The sequence below is a fragment of the Styela clava genome, chromosome 3 (assembly GCF_964204865.1).
Source record: "Styela clava chromosome 3, kaStyClav1.hap1.2, whole genome shotgun sequence".
Lineage (NCBI taxonomy): Eukaryota > Metazoa > Chordata > Ascidiacea > Stolidobranchia > Styelidae > Styela > Styela clava.
Genome location: NC_135252.1, coordinates 19,416,706 through 19,434,145, shown reverse-complemented (window position 1 = coordinate 19,434,145; position 17,440 = coordinate 19,416,706). Strand labels below are relative to the sequence as shown.

Here is a 17,440-nt window from a genome sequence, read left to right as displayed (position 1 = left end):
CATGATTACATTTTGTTCATTACGTTTTGTTCCTATCCTACTATCATGTTTCCCCGATGTCCCTTTTTTGGGTTCATGTCGATGACAGCTCTGATTATACTCTAGCTAAAGATCTTTCAAATTATTGGGAATTTTGTTATCTTGGCTGATACCATGAGTCAACCAAAATTCATTTGTTATTCTAAAATTACAACATTTATTAGTGTACTTACTGTATTTATTGATAGGCGATTTCTTTCATAAACTACAAACGAGTATATTGTACGCGGGGCGCAGTAGAGCTATCAGTAAGATGCACCGTTTGTCGCGTCGTGATATTTCCTTAATAATACTTCATATATGGTTGATTTATGCATGGCCATATCTACATCTCGACTTATAAAGGATATTAAAATTGAATAAAGAGGTCCCAACTCACAAGAGCCCCGCCTTACGTGAAGAAAATATAAAGACACCCGATATCTTCTATAATTCTTCTATAATTCTTAGGTTGTTTTATGTATAGCCACATAAAAATCTAGATTAAATAATTATAGAGGGGTGTCCGTAAATACCTTTACAATTTCAATTTTGTTATGAATTCAGTTCTCAATATATCTTAACCAAGTTTGATCGATAAATTCCCAATTGCGATTTGAATTTAAAGACTTCATTGACACCCAGTATTATATTCGTATTAACAAACCCTACCTGAAAACTAGACGACGTATAAAATTCTTCGAAGTCAGCGAGACGTAGCAGAACATAACATTCGGATCTCAACACTTTTAACAATGAATGTAAATGCGCTCAATGAAGCAAAAATGCAAAAGAATATCCTATTTGATAATAATAGGATACACACGCAATGATAATGTTTGCATCAAAGTTTTTTTCAAAAATAAAAAAAAAATTTTTTTTTTTAAATTATTTACAACTTTATTCCGTTTTCAAGCACACAAAATAAACTTATACTCATCTTATTACAATCGATAGAAACTGACCAAATAAATAACCTATTATTATAATAATACCTGATATATAATTTTCCACTGTTTTAGGGTTTGACCGAGAGTCCACTTTTAATTACATGGGCAAATTAAGATGGACGGTTACTCCGTCTTTTTTCCTTGCCAAAAAAAAACAAAAAAAATTAGGTTATGTTTTCTGTTTTCTCACTCTTTCTATTGTGAATACATTGCATTTGGGGTGTGATATTCTCTAAGCTAACAAAGACGTGGTTCGCTGCTTTTGTTCACGGAATAGTCATTTTTAGTGAGTGTAGTCAACATTGTATTAAAAAGAGGAAGCAACTTGGGGCTGAAAGTTCAGGCTAAACGTAGTGTGTGATTTAGTAATTTTTGCTCCACTTCAAAGATGACTGCAATTGGAATTGATCTTGGCACATCCTATTCATGCGTAGCAGTTTTCAGAAACAATCGGGTAAGTTAATTTTAATGAGTGACCACTAAATACGTTCAATATTGAGTTTTATCTTGTTCGGAGCGAGAAGCACGAGTAAGCGTCGTATTGAAACAAAAATTGGCCACCCCCAAAATGTGTGTTGGCTATGCACTTAAAGTTTAGTTGTCGGCATGATAGGGAATTTAAACTTTCAATACTCCCGCAGTATGTGTACCAGGTTAATGTTAGGCCATAATTTTATTCCGATTTTCCTTTATTTTAGTTCTATTACGTGTTCGGGGACTGTCTGCGTTAGCCAAGTGAATCAAACCCCCGCCCATTGGCTTCCGTCCCTTTACATAACTTGATGTAAAGTAGGTGAACAAAATTAGTTTCCTCCATATTGGCACACATACTTTTGGATCGCCACTATGCCAACTTTTATTACATTCATGTCTTACAAGATTGGACATTCCCAACATATATAAATTTCGGTTGTTTAGCATCTGCGATACTGCCATGTTTTAAAAATTTAATTTGCTATTTCTCAATAGTTATAGTAAGAAACTGCAGCTTTATGTAAGTAATATATTGGCGACCATAATAATATTAGTAACAAATCTACATAACTACACCTACCCCTCTAAAATTAAAATATCCTCATTTATCTACCGATTTTTATTCAAAGTAACCGTATAACACTATAATATTGTATCCGCTTTTGCATATGACAGGCTGAAATCATCGCAAACGATGAAGGCAACAGAGTTACTCCGTCATGTGTATCATTTACAGATACGGAGAGACTTATTGGTGATGAAGCAAAATCTGAAGAATCAATGAATTATGCGAATACCTTATTACGTATGATATATTCCCTTAATTTATGTATATTCGATAAGTAATTGAAATACGTGCTTGAAAGCATTAATTAAAATAAGTATATATACATGTTGAAGTAATTAAAATGTGGAAATTTATTAGCTGTATCCCATTGTAAAAATGTCAAAAGTGATTCGATTCGTATTATGAGTTGTTGTTTATACTACGAAATTACAATCAGCAATTGTGTTCGTTTATACCATCTGGATTGTTTTACTGATACTACTTTAGCGTGAGGTTTACCGAGTAGCACTGTTTTACATTTATATTATTTCGCGTACTCCCGTAATATGTGTACCAGGTTAGGGTTAGGCCATAATTTTATTCTGGTTTTCCTCATTTCAGTTCTATTACGAGTTTGGAGACTGTCTGTGTCAGCCATATGAATATACCCCCTGCCCATAGTAATCAGTACCCTACACAACTTGATGTAAAGTAGGCGAACAAAATCAGTTACCTCTATATTGGTACACATACTTCTGGAGCGCCTTATTTTTTTCGTTCCATATTTTAGAAATCAAGCGTTTGATCGGTCGCACATATGACGAAGAAATTGTTCAAAAAGATTTGAAATTACTTGGGTTCGAAGTTCTCAACAAAGACAACAAACCACAAATACAGGTTGAGTAACTTTTAATTTAGGAATTGTTTAAGCTTTATTCATTTCAAAAGTCATGCTGCACACCAACACAAATGTAATTCTGTAATGTTCTGTCTGACCAAAATCAGACTTCTCCAGACAAGCAGTTTCTTGTCATTATTGTAAATCAGGGGTGGCAAAGTTTTTGGATCAGAGGCCAAAGATTTTGGCCACCTAGACTGGCGGGCCATGTAAGTATATCGTAAAAAGTTACATTTTATGAACAATATTCACAGTGTTACCAAAGAAAAAGTGGCAAATAATAAACTTCTTGACGAAACTAAATTTAATGGCAATTTCAACAAATTTATTGAGTTATTTTTAGCTCAAACATCAATACTTGGGTTTAGTTTGGTTGTTGCAGCATCAGCCGGTCCAGATTGAAATATTCAACAGGCGGATTTGGCACGCAGGCCGTAGTTTGCCCATGTCGGTTGTAAACTGTTTGTACGAGGAAGTCTGAATTTGGTTTGATCGAACGTTACTAAAAGGTAGTGTGCAGCAGGACTCTTAAATTGCCTAGTATGGTGATGTTTATTCTTGCAACAGCATCCTTGCGCTATACGCATACGGATCCACTAGAGCAAAGGCATTGAGGAAGTATTGGGAGTTAGTCTTGCGTAACGTCTACTAATAATTAAATATTATAGTTTGACGAAAAGCGTTACAAAAACAAGCCGAATCCAAGCATTGTTAATGATATGCATATGATAACAGAAATATAATGCACTTGTAAAAGAATCTTAATTTGTTTTTATTTTATTTTGTAGCTTATTATTGATTCTCTTGTAGAATTTGTTTTGTTATGTTAATATTGGATGTTTCCTAATCTAAACGGAAAAATAATTTAACTTTAAAGGTAGTTGGGCCATTATGTTTGATGATGTATAAAATCTATCATTGTATTTTATGAAGTATTGAATTCTTGCTCATATCAAATCTGTAATTTGATAAATTGGCACTGCAGACGTGTGCAATATGGAGGAAACTAATTTTGCTCGTCTACTTTACATTAAGTTGTGTAAATGGACGGAATCCCATGGGCAGGTGGTATATTCACTTGGCTAACACAAACAGTACCCGAACTCGTAATAAACTAATATAAGGAAAATCGGAATGAAACTATAGCCTAACCCCAACCTGGTAAACATACTGGGAGTACCAATGAATTTGACTATATGTTTTTAAACATAAATTTCGGGGCTTCCAGCAAGAAATATTTATCTTTTTATCATTTTTGAATTATATGCAGTCATTTATAATGCAAATAATTGTGTTTGACAGGTCAATTATTTGAACAAAGTGACTACTTTTTATCCAGAAGAAGTAAGTGCTATGGTGCTTACTCATCTGAAAGAAGCAGCAGAAGCTTATATTGGGAGTAAAGTCACTGATGCTGTTATAACAGTTCCAGCTTATTTCAATGATTCACAAAGAAAAGAAACCAAACATGCTGGCGAAATAGCTGGGTTTAACGTACTTCAGTTATTGAACGAACCCACTGCAGCCGCTATAGCATATGGAATTGAGAATGAGGTTTGTTAATCTTTTAGAGACATGCGTAATAGATCTTCAGTTAATTGTTGTCATTTTTTTTCGGTATCCCCGTATTTTGTGAACCAAGACGGCGGACACCGGAACGTAGTATTTGTACTAGGTTAGGGGTCGGCCATATTTTCAGATGCAAATACTACGGGAGTCACTTGGATAGTCCTCGAACTTGGAATATAACTAAAATAAGAAAAATTGGAATAAAATTATGGCATAACCCTAACCTGGTACATATACTACGTTCTGGTGTCCACCATCTTGGTTTGCATACTAAAGGAGTACCATTTTTCAATACCATACAGGATGAAGGCGCGCGAAATATTCTAATATTCGATCTTGGGGGAGGAACGTTTGACGTTACGGTGATGTCAATAAAAAATAATGTATTTGAAGTTAAAGCAACAGGAGGAGACACTCATTTAGGAGGTAACAAACATTTCCTTGTTATACATTGTTTTTTGTACATCGTTATATTTAATGCTATGCAAACTTTTACTTTTCTTGCCATTGTTGTAAACTGCTTGTCTGAGGAAATCTAATTCTGGTTAGACGAAACGTTACAGAAATAAATTTGTGTTAGTGTGCTGCAAGACTCTTCATACTATTACATACTTAATTTAAATATTTAGTTTAATTCATGTTACAGAATCCTCGCAATATATGCATACGGATCTACTAGCGCGAAGGCATTCGGGGAGGATTGGGAGTTAGTCTCGCGCAACCACTACTAATAGTTATATTTGATGTAGAAAATTCTAAAAATGTGTATGATTTAGTCGTTATTCCTTATGTTTGTTATTCGTTGCATAGCATACAAGATAGTAACAATATTAATACAGAGTGGAAAATTTTTGTAATCCTAATTCATTACCAAAAGTTTGTTTGATCAAACACGAGTCTGAATGAAATGAGCCATATTTTTTGAAATATTCGCTATTGATTTGGAATTGGTTCAATAAATCCACCAGTTACCTGATTTTAATTTTACTCATATCGAAAATATTAATTTTTGGCGCTCCAGAAGTATGTATACCAATATGGAGTTAACTAATTTCGTTTGCCTATTTTACATCCAGTTGTGTAAAGGGACAAAAGCCTATGGGCAGGGGCTATATTCACTTGGCTAACACAGACATGCCCCTAAACTCGTAATGGAACTAAAATAGGGAAAATCGGAATAAATTTATGGCGCAACTCTAATCTGGTAAACATACTATGGGAGTACCAAATTTTGTAATCTCAATTCCATACCAAAAAGTTTGTTTAGTCAATTACGAGTCTGAGTGGAATGCGACATATTTGTTATTGATTTGGAATTGGTTCAATATACCCACCAAATTCCTAATTTTACTTTTAACAAAAATATCAATTTTTGTAAGTAAGGATCCTCACGTTGCATAAACTTTTGGGGTCATTAATTTTGTAAAATATCTGTTTATGTGTTTAAATTTGATGAAGACCTTGATAATCCAATGGTTCATTACTTTTACGTCAAAAGTTACGTCAACCTCACATAGATCATTTTTTGCTCACGTCGCGGAAATGAATTTTGACGCCCGACACAACAGCGCCAAATTGCCAATTTCCATTCAGATAAGGACTGCGTTCCGGTGTAATATTTTTGTATTTTGTTCGGTCCATGTGTGAATATATGCCAAAACTACATTAATGAGAATACATGTCTTACCTGATCTTTGACGTCAAATATCAAACATGTAAAAACCAGATTACTTACAATTTTTGTAAGTGAGGAACCTAACGTTGCATAAACTTTTGGGGTCATTAATTTTGTAAAATATCTGTTTTATGTTTAAACTAGGTGAAGACCTTGATAATCGAATGGTTGATTACTTTTCCAAGATGTTTAATGAAATGCACAATGTAAATATGATGAATAGTAAAAGAGCATTGAGTCGACTGCGAGTCGCATGTGAAGCAGCCAAGAAAAAACTATCTGTTGCGACACACGCAAAGTAATTATATTGTTTTGTTACAGCACAAATACATTTAAACTCGATTTTATTAGGTATAGTGCTAATCCAAAATGGTTTTGTTTTTAGCAATATTTTTTGCTATAATAAAAGAATGTTAACTCTTTTTTAAACAAATAGGATTTTGAGCATTTATTTTATAAATGTGGTATGCAAAAAGTTTATTACGCAAAAGCTTTGGAACACTTTCCATATAGGAGGCAAAAGGGTACTCGAAGTATGTGAACCAAGCTGGCGGACACCGGAACGTAGTATGTGTACCAGGGGAGGGTTGGGCCATAATTTAATTCCATTTTTAATTATTGTACTTCTAGTACAAGTTCGGGAACTAGCCAATTGACTCTCGTAGTATTTGTATCTAAAATTAGGGCCTAACCCTAACCTAGTAAACACACTACGTTCGGTTGTCAGCCATCTTGGTTCACATACTTAGGGAGTACCGGCAAAAGATACATATGTACCATATCGCATATGAGTTTCAAAAATTCGCTTGTTTTTTTGCCTAATAGTTGAACATGAATGAAAACAAAATTATTTTATTTAATAAAGCAAAGTTCCAGTTCTACAAATTAATTATTGTTACAGTATGTGATAGTAGTGTCATATAAAAAAAGATCGCTCCAGAAGTATGTCTACCAATATTAACGTAACAAGTTAGTACCTTACATCAAGTTGTGTGAAGGGACTGAAACCTATGCGCGGGGACATATTCACTTGGCTAACACAGACAGTCCCCGAACTCGTAATAGAACTAAAATAAGAAGAATCGGAACAAATTTATAGCTTAACCTGGTTCACATACTACAGGAGTACCAAAAAGTTCAAATAATACGTTTATGTAAATTTACCAGGATACAGATAGATGGACTCTATAACGGCATTGATTTCAAAACTACTTTCAGTAGAGCCACGTTCGAAAATCTAAATAATTACTACTTTGACAAAACCATCAAAACTGTCGAAAAAACTCTCACAGAAGCAATGTTGGACAAAAACAAGGTATGTCTGGAATATTAAAGAGGAAAAAAAGTCAAATTGTAGCTTAATTTTGGATTTAATTTCAAACCTACTCAAACCTCGCTAGAAAAACAAAAAATTTGTCAAACATTTATTTTTACCAACAAAAACTTTTACGAAGTCCTTCCACGGTATATGTTATATTACACTCATAGATGCTAAAATTGTCATCCGTGCACTCCAGAGAAGTGTCTTAACCTAGATATCCAAGAAATGAGTAAGCACGCGCGCATTCTGTTCGTGGTCTCATTTGAGCTTCAAATTTTCTGCTTTTCTAGCGTCCACCTTGTTGATCGCTTTGAAATTGAGATTCGCGAATCTAAAGTTTAAATATTATGCATTATCAGATTGACGACGTAGTTCTCGTTGGAGGCTCTACAAGAATTCCAAAAATTCGTGAGATGTTGCAGAAATTTTTCTCTGGAAAAACACTTTATAAAACCATTAATCCAGATGAGGCAGTGGCACTTGGGGCAGCAGCACAAGCTGAAAACCTTAAGTTAGGCAAGGTAAATACAAATACTTGAGTGAACAAAACCTATTTACAACATTTTTTTACTAATCCTACCTAATTTACGCACGTTTTATAAGAGTTTTTTTATATAGGCTAGTGTAAAATATTTGAAGTGACTGACGCAAAGAACGTAAGTTTGGGACGCAGATAGATTAATAAATTGTCTTCTTGCGTGATAATTTCCTTTCTTTGTTTAGTTTATTCTTCGCGACATCGTTCCTCTTTCACTCGGAGTTGAAGTAGATGGAGATTTTATGTCAGCGGTTATTCTTAAAAATACAAAAATCCCAACTACACGCACTATAAACGTAACAACAGCGCGTGATGACCAGACAACTCTGAACATTTCAGTAAGTAGTAACTTGTTTATATGTGTTAATATTTCGAGAAAGCAGTTCACCATTTATCCACGAAGGAATATTTTGTGTTTTGGTGATAAGGACAGATAGGCTTTCTAGAATATCATTTTATTTTTTATTTCATGTCCGCTTTGGGAAAATCTTATTTTCAGTCGGTCTGTCTGTCTAGCTGCAGCGTCTAAACGACTGAATCGATCTGGATAAAATTACCTGCTTGTGTTATCGTGTCACCCTTCTAAATTGCGTTTAGCCGAAAGTTCGGATTTGATGTTTTATGTCCTTGGTAGCAGCGAAACAATCTCAGTTGCAAAAATTTCAGTTTACTCAAAATTTGTCGCAATTTTCTCATTATTTAAGACGGAAATTATATATCTGAGAAGCCATTCTTTGCGTATGAAAATACTCGTTTGAACGAACCGTCTTTTCACCACGGCAATTCATATTTTTGGGAAACCTTAAGAGTGTTAGTGAACATGTTTTGATTATTAGTCACAGTATTATCACTCACACACTGATGTCGACGAGACGCGCAGCTCCCAAATGAATTGGTTATTTCTGTAAACCGGTCTCCAAAGTATGCCACCGTAATATGCTGCTTTTGGCGTTGCCAATTTGAAAACAAACACATTTTCTGTCGACCGATTCCAAACTCTTTTTCAGGTGAATTTCGTAGTACATTTGTGTGTTGATTTCTTCTTCCTAAAAGGCAATTTAAAAAATAATATCACCAGTAATAGTATTTGTAAAACGATATTTTTGGAGATTTGAGGATAATCTTGTATTAAAAAAAAACAGATCATGCTCAGTTTAGATTTTTATTACTATGACTATGCTTGTTACTCCGTACTTGTTACCTTTCGAATGGAACTGCAGTTAAACAAGAAAATGTAAAACTTTTTTTGAAGTCAAGTATTCGCATAAATATACAACTGATGTAATTCATTTTTCACATTAATATAAATTTCAGACGAATTTCAAAATCGTCCCTTTTACTTGAAACGTCATTAATTGAATAAAAATATTTGCATCGCAGATTTATCAAGGAGAGCGTGCAGCAACCATCGACAACATGTTTTTGGGAGCATTTTTACTTGAAGGAATACTTCCTGCCCCACGCGGAGTGGCAAGTGTAGAACTTTGCTTTGAAATAGATTCAAGTGGAATTTTGGATGTGAGTGCTCGAGACATGAAATCTGGCCAGAAAAATAAAATTATTATTAATGATGAAAAACGATTACTGGCGGAAAAAGATATTGCTCGAATGGTATGTAGATTGGTTTGCACTAATACATGACTTTTATAACAAATTAATTAACAATAGAGCTATGTTCAAATATACGAACACTGAGTAGTGCCTTCGCTCAACTTCAAGATCGCTGTTGAAAGGCGGAATCGTCACAAAGAGCGCTAATTTTTTTAAATTTTGATGACGTCATCGTACACAAATACCGAATCTGTTAGAGACCACAGGAGTTTCTGAAATAAAAAAACAATCACTTTCTAGCGGAAAATACAAATTTTCACCACTGAAAATTTTAAAGCAATTGGGTCAGTAATAAAGAGAAAAATGCGATTTTTTGAAAAGTGATAAGAAGAAAAATTATACCAACAAGAACAACATACTAAAAAAAAACGATTCATATTGTCCACTCCATGTACAATAATGAATTGCTGACATGGTCTCAAAAGTCGCAGAGATCATGGTACGTCAGATCACATTGGTATAATCTACCTGTTTCGCGGTCAATAAAACAAAAGAACGATGCTCAAATATATGGACACGATTATTTTCATAACGATAGAAAGAACAATGACATGATAAAGAGTATCAACAACAACATAATAACAAAAGGATTCATAGATCCACTACTTGTCCAATGATAACAAAAATGTTAATTAGCATAACAAAGTTTATTTCGTAATACAATGTACACTGAAAAATATGGAAAGAACAAAAATTTACTAAAAATTAATATCAATGGATTTTTTTCTAATCTAGACTGCGGATGCTGAAAAGTTTAAACAGGCTGACGAGGAATTGCGGAATCAACATAAATCAAAGAATGAGCTTGAAGATTTTGCTCTCAGAACAAAACAATCCGCTCAAGATTTATATTCTGACCAAAAAATCACAAAACACGAAGAAAGGCATTTAGTGGAATTATGTACAGAAACCCTTACCTGGTTAGATTTAAATAAGGTAAGAACGCATTTACTCTTGTATTTGGGCTCGACTGCCTGTTTTAGGCTACTGTTCGATACCACCTGGTAATTTGTGTATTTTATTATCTTTTTTTTTCGCGTCTTAAGTATGAATTGAATATTACAATCAAGAGAGAAATGCGATTTCGGTAATAGATAAATAAACAACCGGCTTTCAAGCAATTTTCAAAACTGACAGGCATAATACTCAATTTTGTCAAATGTTTAGAAATGCTTAGAAAATGTTTTATTTTTATTTTGATTCTCTGCCTTCCATAGAAAAAAAAAACTCTTTCGATCAAATCATCTTGGATTTCGATAGCCCATAAACTGAAGAATTATTGGAAATTTGAGAGAAACTTGTTGTAAAGATTAGCCACAGTATACCGGCTCACACAAGAATGCATCCATATACTTTGATGTACAATATTTATTAACATGTGATATTTTCAATATTTCAGAAAGCCAATCCAGCAGTACTGAAGCAGAAGAAAATTGAACTGGAATCGATAGCTCATCCGATATTTTCGCAATTGTATCTTTTTGATCATGTAAGGCTCAATATTTTTTACACTATAGTATTTAGTGAGTTACAGTCATACTTGGTTGTAATGCTTAGCAAATGTTAGCTCTATTCAGTGAAGTGGAGATGAGCCTTTTTTAAACAAAAGTGACTTTATTGTTCAGACAAAAACAAATTTGCCGAAGAATTCCAGGGAAAATTGCGCAGAATTTGACAATGTCGAAAAATTTGCAGATGCTGATTCTATTGCTGCAACTTGGTCCCCATCGCCAAATTCTAGTGTAAGATATTCAAAAATTTAGAATACTTTTTCAAAATTATCAATATCATAATTGTATGCTATTCCTATGTGCAAGCAAACAGTGTCTCACGAAGGCCCCACACCCCCATTGTCCCCGAACAGGTCAACTAGGATATTGATAAGTTTGCGGAAAATATTTCCGATGCAGTAACTTGTTCCTCATCAGCTACAGGCGTAAGTGCCTGAAAACCTACCAACGATAAATAATGACGGAAAAATGCGTAGTAAAAATCACTACAAAATTTATAGTGTAGAGAGCATGTAAAAGGAACACAAAAGTAAAACAGATTTTCATTTAGACTGATGATAGCACAACTTTCAGTAACTCCAACAATGAGAACAGAGCTGGGCCATCGAATTGGGGAAACGGGAGAAGTACTCTACGCGCTTCATTAATTAGCACCGGGCAAAATGAACAAGAAAGTTTGAAGAAAGTGACAAGTTATGATCAAGTACTTAAAAGTCTACGCCAAAAATTGGTAATCATTTATTCTATAATTTTTTTTGAACAAAATATTAGGAATGTATAAGAGGTAGTTAAAAAACAAATATATTTGAAAAAATCCAGTCATCCAGTGAAAAATAAATTTGAAACCAAAAACCAATACGATACTTCAAATACAAAGTCATTAATAAAATGATTCCTAATTTAACAATTTATTCCGGTACTTTCTATGTGATTGACCACCGATATTACCATTTTGGTTTCAATAACATACCGGGAATACTTTGGTCTTACATCAGTGAGTCAGATGTTTATTTATGTTTTGATATCCTATTGGATTTGAGGGTTCTCCTGTAATATGCGGAAGTCACTTGACTCGTAATAAAACTAAAATAAGATAAATTAGAACAAAACTATGGCCTAACTCTAACCTGGTACACATACTATGGGAGTACCGTCAGATGTTTATTTATGTTTTGATACCCTATTGGTTTTGAATGTGACTGGTTATTTAGAACTGATGATGAGAAAGATGTTTAAATTAGAAACACATTCTATTTCACACGTATGCCCAAACCTGGCAATAAATAACGTCCCGACATAGCCTGTCTTCAAGTAAACATCTGAAACAAACGGCTCGGGTTCCAAATAGCGACGATCATAATGGCGACTTCATAATAGCAACGTAGTCAAGTGAGCGACTGTCAAAACAGCGACTGTCATAATGACGACCGCATTAAAACAGCGTCTGTTTTGATAATACATGACAAATTCATCAATTGAAAATTCTAGTTTTCACAGGAATATTTACCTCTATTGTTTTTCTATGTTCTGGCAATAGCGTTGTGAAGGCAATGTACAATTATGTATAAATGCTAAAATATGCCTGAAATTTTCAGGCAATTCTGAACAATTTTTTCGTATTGCTGAAATGAAAATGTCAATACATGAAAATTGGTATTGCATTATTCAAAATCATCTGCATCATCTATCCCACGATTTATTACCTAATTTAAATAAGGGTACTGCCGTAGTATGTGTACCAGCTTCGGGTCAGCCCATAATTATATCCCGATTTTCTCTATTTTAGTTCCATTACGATTTCGGTGACCGTCTGTATTAGCCAAGTAAAGATACCCCCTGCCCATAGGTTTCAGTCTCCGTACCACAACTTGATGTAAAATAGACGAACAAACTTAGTTACCCCCATATTGGTACTTAACAGACTTCTGGAGCGCTTAAAAATATCATAATAGAATTTTTACCTGAAATTCTCATGGATATCACACAATTTTATATTTTCAATATAAATATAGTTTTAGAAGTAGTAAGCTCTGGTTAAAATTGTTTCTCTATTTTAACAGAAAAATACAAATGACGAGGAAGAAGATTTTTGAGACTTATCTTGAACATTCTTGAGAATTCCTAAATAGATTTCCAAAATTCATTACTTGAATTTATTATGCTGAACATTAAAGACGTTCACATAACAATTTGTAAAATGATTTACATACCGTAACTGGTTATTTCGTTCAAATTTGTAACTATAAATATACGATTTATTAATTTTAATGAATTTATATTATAAGCAACTATGTATGTGTGATTTGATATGCCTGGAATAATTAATTGATGATCGTTGATTGCAAAATGAAATGCAAATGATTTCCATTCTCAGTGCTATAAAGCAGGCCCCATTAAATGACTCTACCTAGCCTAGCAAATTGAAATACCGCAATCTGCATTTCCAAATAATCTTTATGTAAATTTTAACTTTATTTTTTGAGGTAAAATATTTGTATATTACGAAGCATTGTATAAGTACGAAATCTATTCGATTGAAACGAGCAATTTTTGAAGTCGATTTAAAATTAAAGACAATTCACTTGTAAGTAGAGGTTACGCGAGACTAACTCTCAATACTTTCTCAATTCCTTTGCGCTAGTGAATCCGTATGCGTATAATGCAAGGATGCCGTAGCCAGAATAAACATGACCATACTATAAAATTTAAGAGTCCTGTTGCACACTAACACAAATTATTTCTGTAACGTTTCGTCTGACGAAAATCAGACTTTCTCAGTCAAAGAGTTACGACAATCACAATAAACTGTTTGTCTGAGGAAATTTGATTTTTGTCAGACGAAACGTTACAGAAGTATATTTGTGTTGGTGAACAGCAGGACCTTTGAACTGCATAGTAAATTCAAAGACAATTCTTTATTTTGGGCCTTATCGTGGTATGATTTGCAAATATTTCCAAGAAAGATATTTTATTGGTATTTTGGTTCTGGTGTTATTATTATCATATTAACTGATACCCGACTAAATTCTTAGCTCTGAAAGTTAGACAATGTCACTCAAAAATATTTACTTTTTCATGTACCTTTGGATCATACTGGACGTGATATCTCACTCAAATATTTGGCGCTCCTGAAGTTTATGTACCAATATGAAGGTAACTAATTTTGTTCGCCTATTTTACATCAACTTGGGTGAAGGGACTGAAACCTATGGACAGGGAATATTCACTTGAATAACACTGGCAGTCCCCGAGCTCGTAATAGAACTCAAACAGGTAAAATCGGAACTAAATCATGGCCTAACCCTAAACTGGTACTCATACTTTGAGAGTACCGAAAATGTTGCGGTTCATGCAGGAACACGATATTTTTCTGTTTCTGACGACTATTTTCAGCATATTCGATGCTCAACTAAAGCTTTACCGCTACTGGTAAACGAGCATGGTGTGCATATATTTGAGATTTTACATTTGAATGAACATGTATATATATATTTTGTATGAATTTTATCGAACTCGAAACACTCATCTTTTAGATGATTAAGTAAAGGAAAGTATGAGTGATATCGTAGAGTAGAAGTATCTTTTTGATTGCAATAATTTTGTACAAAAATAGAAAAGGAACTTTTCAAACTAATTTTTTTTTACTCAACTCACTTGCTGTCAGCCCTCTTAGCCGTTGTTAAATAGCCTCACCATCGCATTAGGATTTCCCAAACTTGTGGTAATAACCACCAAATGGGGGTAATTTTGCATTTTTTGGGGTAATCTGGACATTCACTCTTCAACAAGTTTTTTTGTAATCCACGTACTTTTGACAAGTGTGCGGAAAAGCTGGACATTCATTGCTCGCATCTAGGCCATGAGCCTAGTCATCCAGTCAAACGGTTCGTAGGGACATAAAAAATGGAACCTTGCAACAGAACGTAGGCTAGAATGCTAATCTAGCATCTTAAAATCGGATCAGAAGATTCAATAGGTGTTACTATTATCACAATTTCTGGTCAAGATGAATTGGACAACGATATGACTGTTATAGTTTTATGTTGCGGGTGATTGAGCTTTTAGTAATTCGATTTAGGGGTGACGATACTAAAAAGTTTGGGAACCACTGCACCAGACAAACTATATTTGCGCTTTTATTTATACCACGCACCAAAGAAATGTGTAAATCAAAGGTCGCTCATATCACTTAGGCTTTATTGAACATTTATTGATTGTAATTGCTTTCTAATACTGGATTTTTTTTGTATAAAAAAACCCTTAATTTTTGCCATGTCTATTTGAGTTTAAAAATATCTATTGTATAGATTTGTAGTAATTTTCTCATATTGCTTGACTTATCACATCATTTGAATTGACATATCTTGTGACTTGGGCGTTATAATTTTAGCAGTACTGAATACTGAATTGAGGGCGCTCTAGAAGTATGTGTACCAATATGGAGGTAACTAATTTTGTTCGGCAATTTTACATCAAGTTGTGTAAAGGTACTCAAACCTATGAACAGAGGGATATTCACTTGGCTAACACAAACTGTCCCCGAACACATAATAGAGCTAAAATAAGAAAAATCGTAAACAAATTATGGTCTAACTCTAACTTGGTACACATATTACTGGAGTACCCAATTTTTATACAAATTCAATATAGCATTTTGTTTAAAATTATTGTAAAGTTCTAGGCGTGTGTAACGCACTAATTCTGTAGCAATTAAACGCTTAAACTCAAACTGTAATCTTTTCGCACACTAAAATTATTTATATTCTTGCAGTCGTGTTTCTTCTTATAACTGAAATATATTTGCTTAAGTTAGACTGATCTAGAACATTATATATATACAATGACCCGATAAAGAGCTAATATTTGTGTTCTTTTATACGTCTTGCATCATTGAGTTGATAGTTGATAAAACAGAACTGGTCAATGTGATGAAGGTTTGACTAAAAGATCATTTCATTTATAAATAGGCATCTGAAATATTAAATGTATTCATGTACGTCACGCGTTCCAGAAAACAATATCAGAATAAATATTTCCGTTAGGTGGCGAACAAGATTCAGGTTTATTCAGTCCTGTTGGGCACGCTCTGCTGAGTATCGAACGACTGACTGGAAACAAATAAGGTATTATTGTATTGAGTCCGCCAATAAAGCTTGTGAATAGAAGGTATACATACCCAGTGGTAACAACGTTTAACTAAAAGAAAGGAAATACATTGTAAATTGGTGAGTTGATTAATATTAAATTACGTATTTTTAATTAAGATACATGGACTATTAGAGGCATAGAATTGAGTCCTAAAATGCGGAACATTTACGCAGTGGTGTTCCTTCTATAATAATAATGACAGCTAATATGAAGAATGGTGAGGTAGGCCTACATGTTATTATGAAGAATTTCGAAAACAGGAACGTGACAACAATAATAACAATGTCGCTCTCAAAAATAATTTTCACCTCGATGAGTTTACATTCGATATTACATTCATAGTGAACTACTTCGTATTACTGATAATTGTTAGTTATATATTTATATTGATGGAATTCTAACGAAAGTAACTCACTGTACGCTGAATGAATCAGATATAGGCCCGGGCAAACAATTTAATGATTCAATATCCAATCAGATTTGTAAATATTTTGATGCTCATCTTGCGTCGCTATCATACCTATGAATCTAGAATCTAGATGGTCATATAAACAAGCCTTAATGGAGTCTGTCCAAACCATGGGTGAGCACAACCGGGTATGCCAAGTCATTTAGCGGGGCCCTCATCAACACTCAGATTTTCCCTTCAAGTATAAAATCCGTATCCTTTATGTTTAAAAATGCGCTCACATGGGTACAAATTCATAATTTTTTTACTCTTGTCACTGTGATAATCTTTCGCCGTTTTGTCCAGTGCATATATTATTATAAGGCTAGGCGAAAGTGCATTACCTTGATTAGGAGGGCCCAGTTAGATGTCTGACGTTGATTATATGGCCCACCGACAAAATGTTACACCCCGGGTTTAAACGATATATTTGTGTTTGGTCACGTTTTCCCAAAATAATGAATAATTTTATTTCGAAAGCTCACAAAACGTGTTTAATTTTTGCGTTTCCTACATTAAATTGAAGGCTGCTTTGGAAATGTATTATTGCTATTAATTTTAGTAAAAAGATTCGAAAAATCAATTCTAAAAAATAGTCTTCTTGGCATTAGTATTAGCATTAAGTTTTAGCTAAAAGTGATAATAATGAATCATGAATAAAAAACTATATGATAATTGACTTACTGATGTCACTCAGAGACCTTCTAATATGACGTATTTAGGTCATCTTAA

The 17,440-nt window shown here is 33.8% G+C and overlaps 2 protein-coding genes across 4 annotated transcripts in view; both read left to right on the top strand.

Annotated features, from left to right (window-relative positions):
• Positions 1-1,135: 1,135 nt before the first annotated feature.
• LOC120341957 (heat shock 70 kDa protein 1-like) lies at positions 1,136-15,952 on the top strand. The gene is made up of 15 exons (XM_039410577.2): positions 1,136-1,422; positions 2,118-2,247; positions 2,780-2,886; positions 4,190-4,441; positions 4,759-4,882; positions 6,276-6,429; positions 7,299-7,446; positions 7,812-7,973; positions 8,176-8,328; positions 9,371-9,601; positions 10,337-10,537; positions 11,001-11,090; positions 11,227-11,343; positions 11,663-11,842; positions 13,173-15,952. Exons 1-15 carry the CDS (start codon positions 1,357-1,359, stop codon positions 13,203-13,205), a joined length of 2,148 nt encoding a protein of 715 aa, XP_039266511.2. The 5' UTR covers positions 1,136-1,356; the 3' UTR covers positions 13,206-15,952.
• A 286-nt stretch (positions 15,953-16,238) lies between these two features.
• Positions 16,239-17,440, top strand: part of LOC144420781 (heat shock 70 kDa protein cognate 4-like) — a 64,515-nt gene continuing 63,313 nt past the window's right edge. For all 3 annotated transcript variants that reach the window (XR_013474738.1, XM_078110423.1, XM_078110424.1), the window contains exon 1: positions 16,239-16,337. The gene's annotated coding sequence lies outside the window, so the exon portion shown is untranslated. The remainder of the gene's footprint in view (positions 16,338-17,440) is intronic.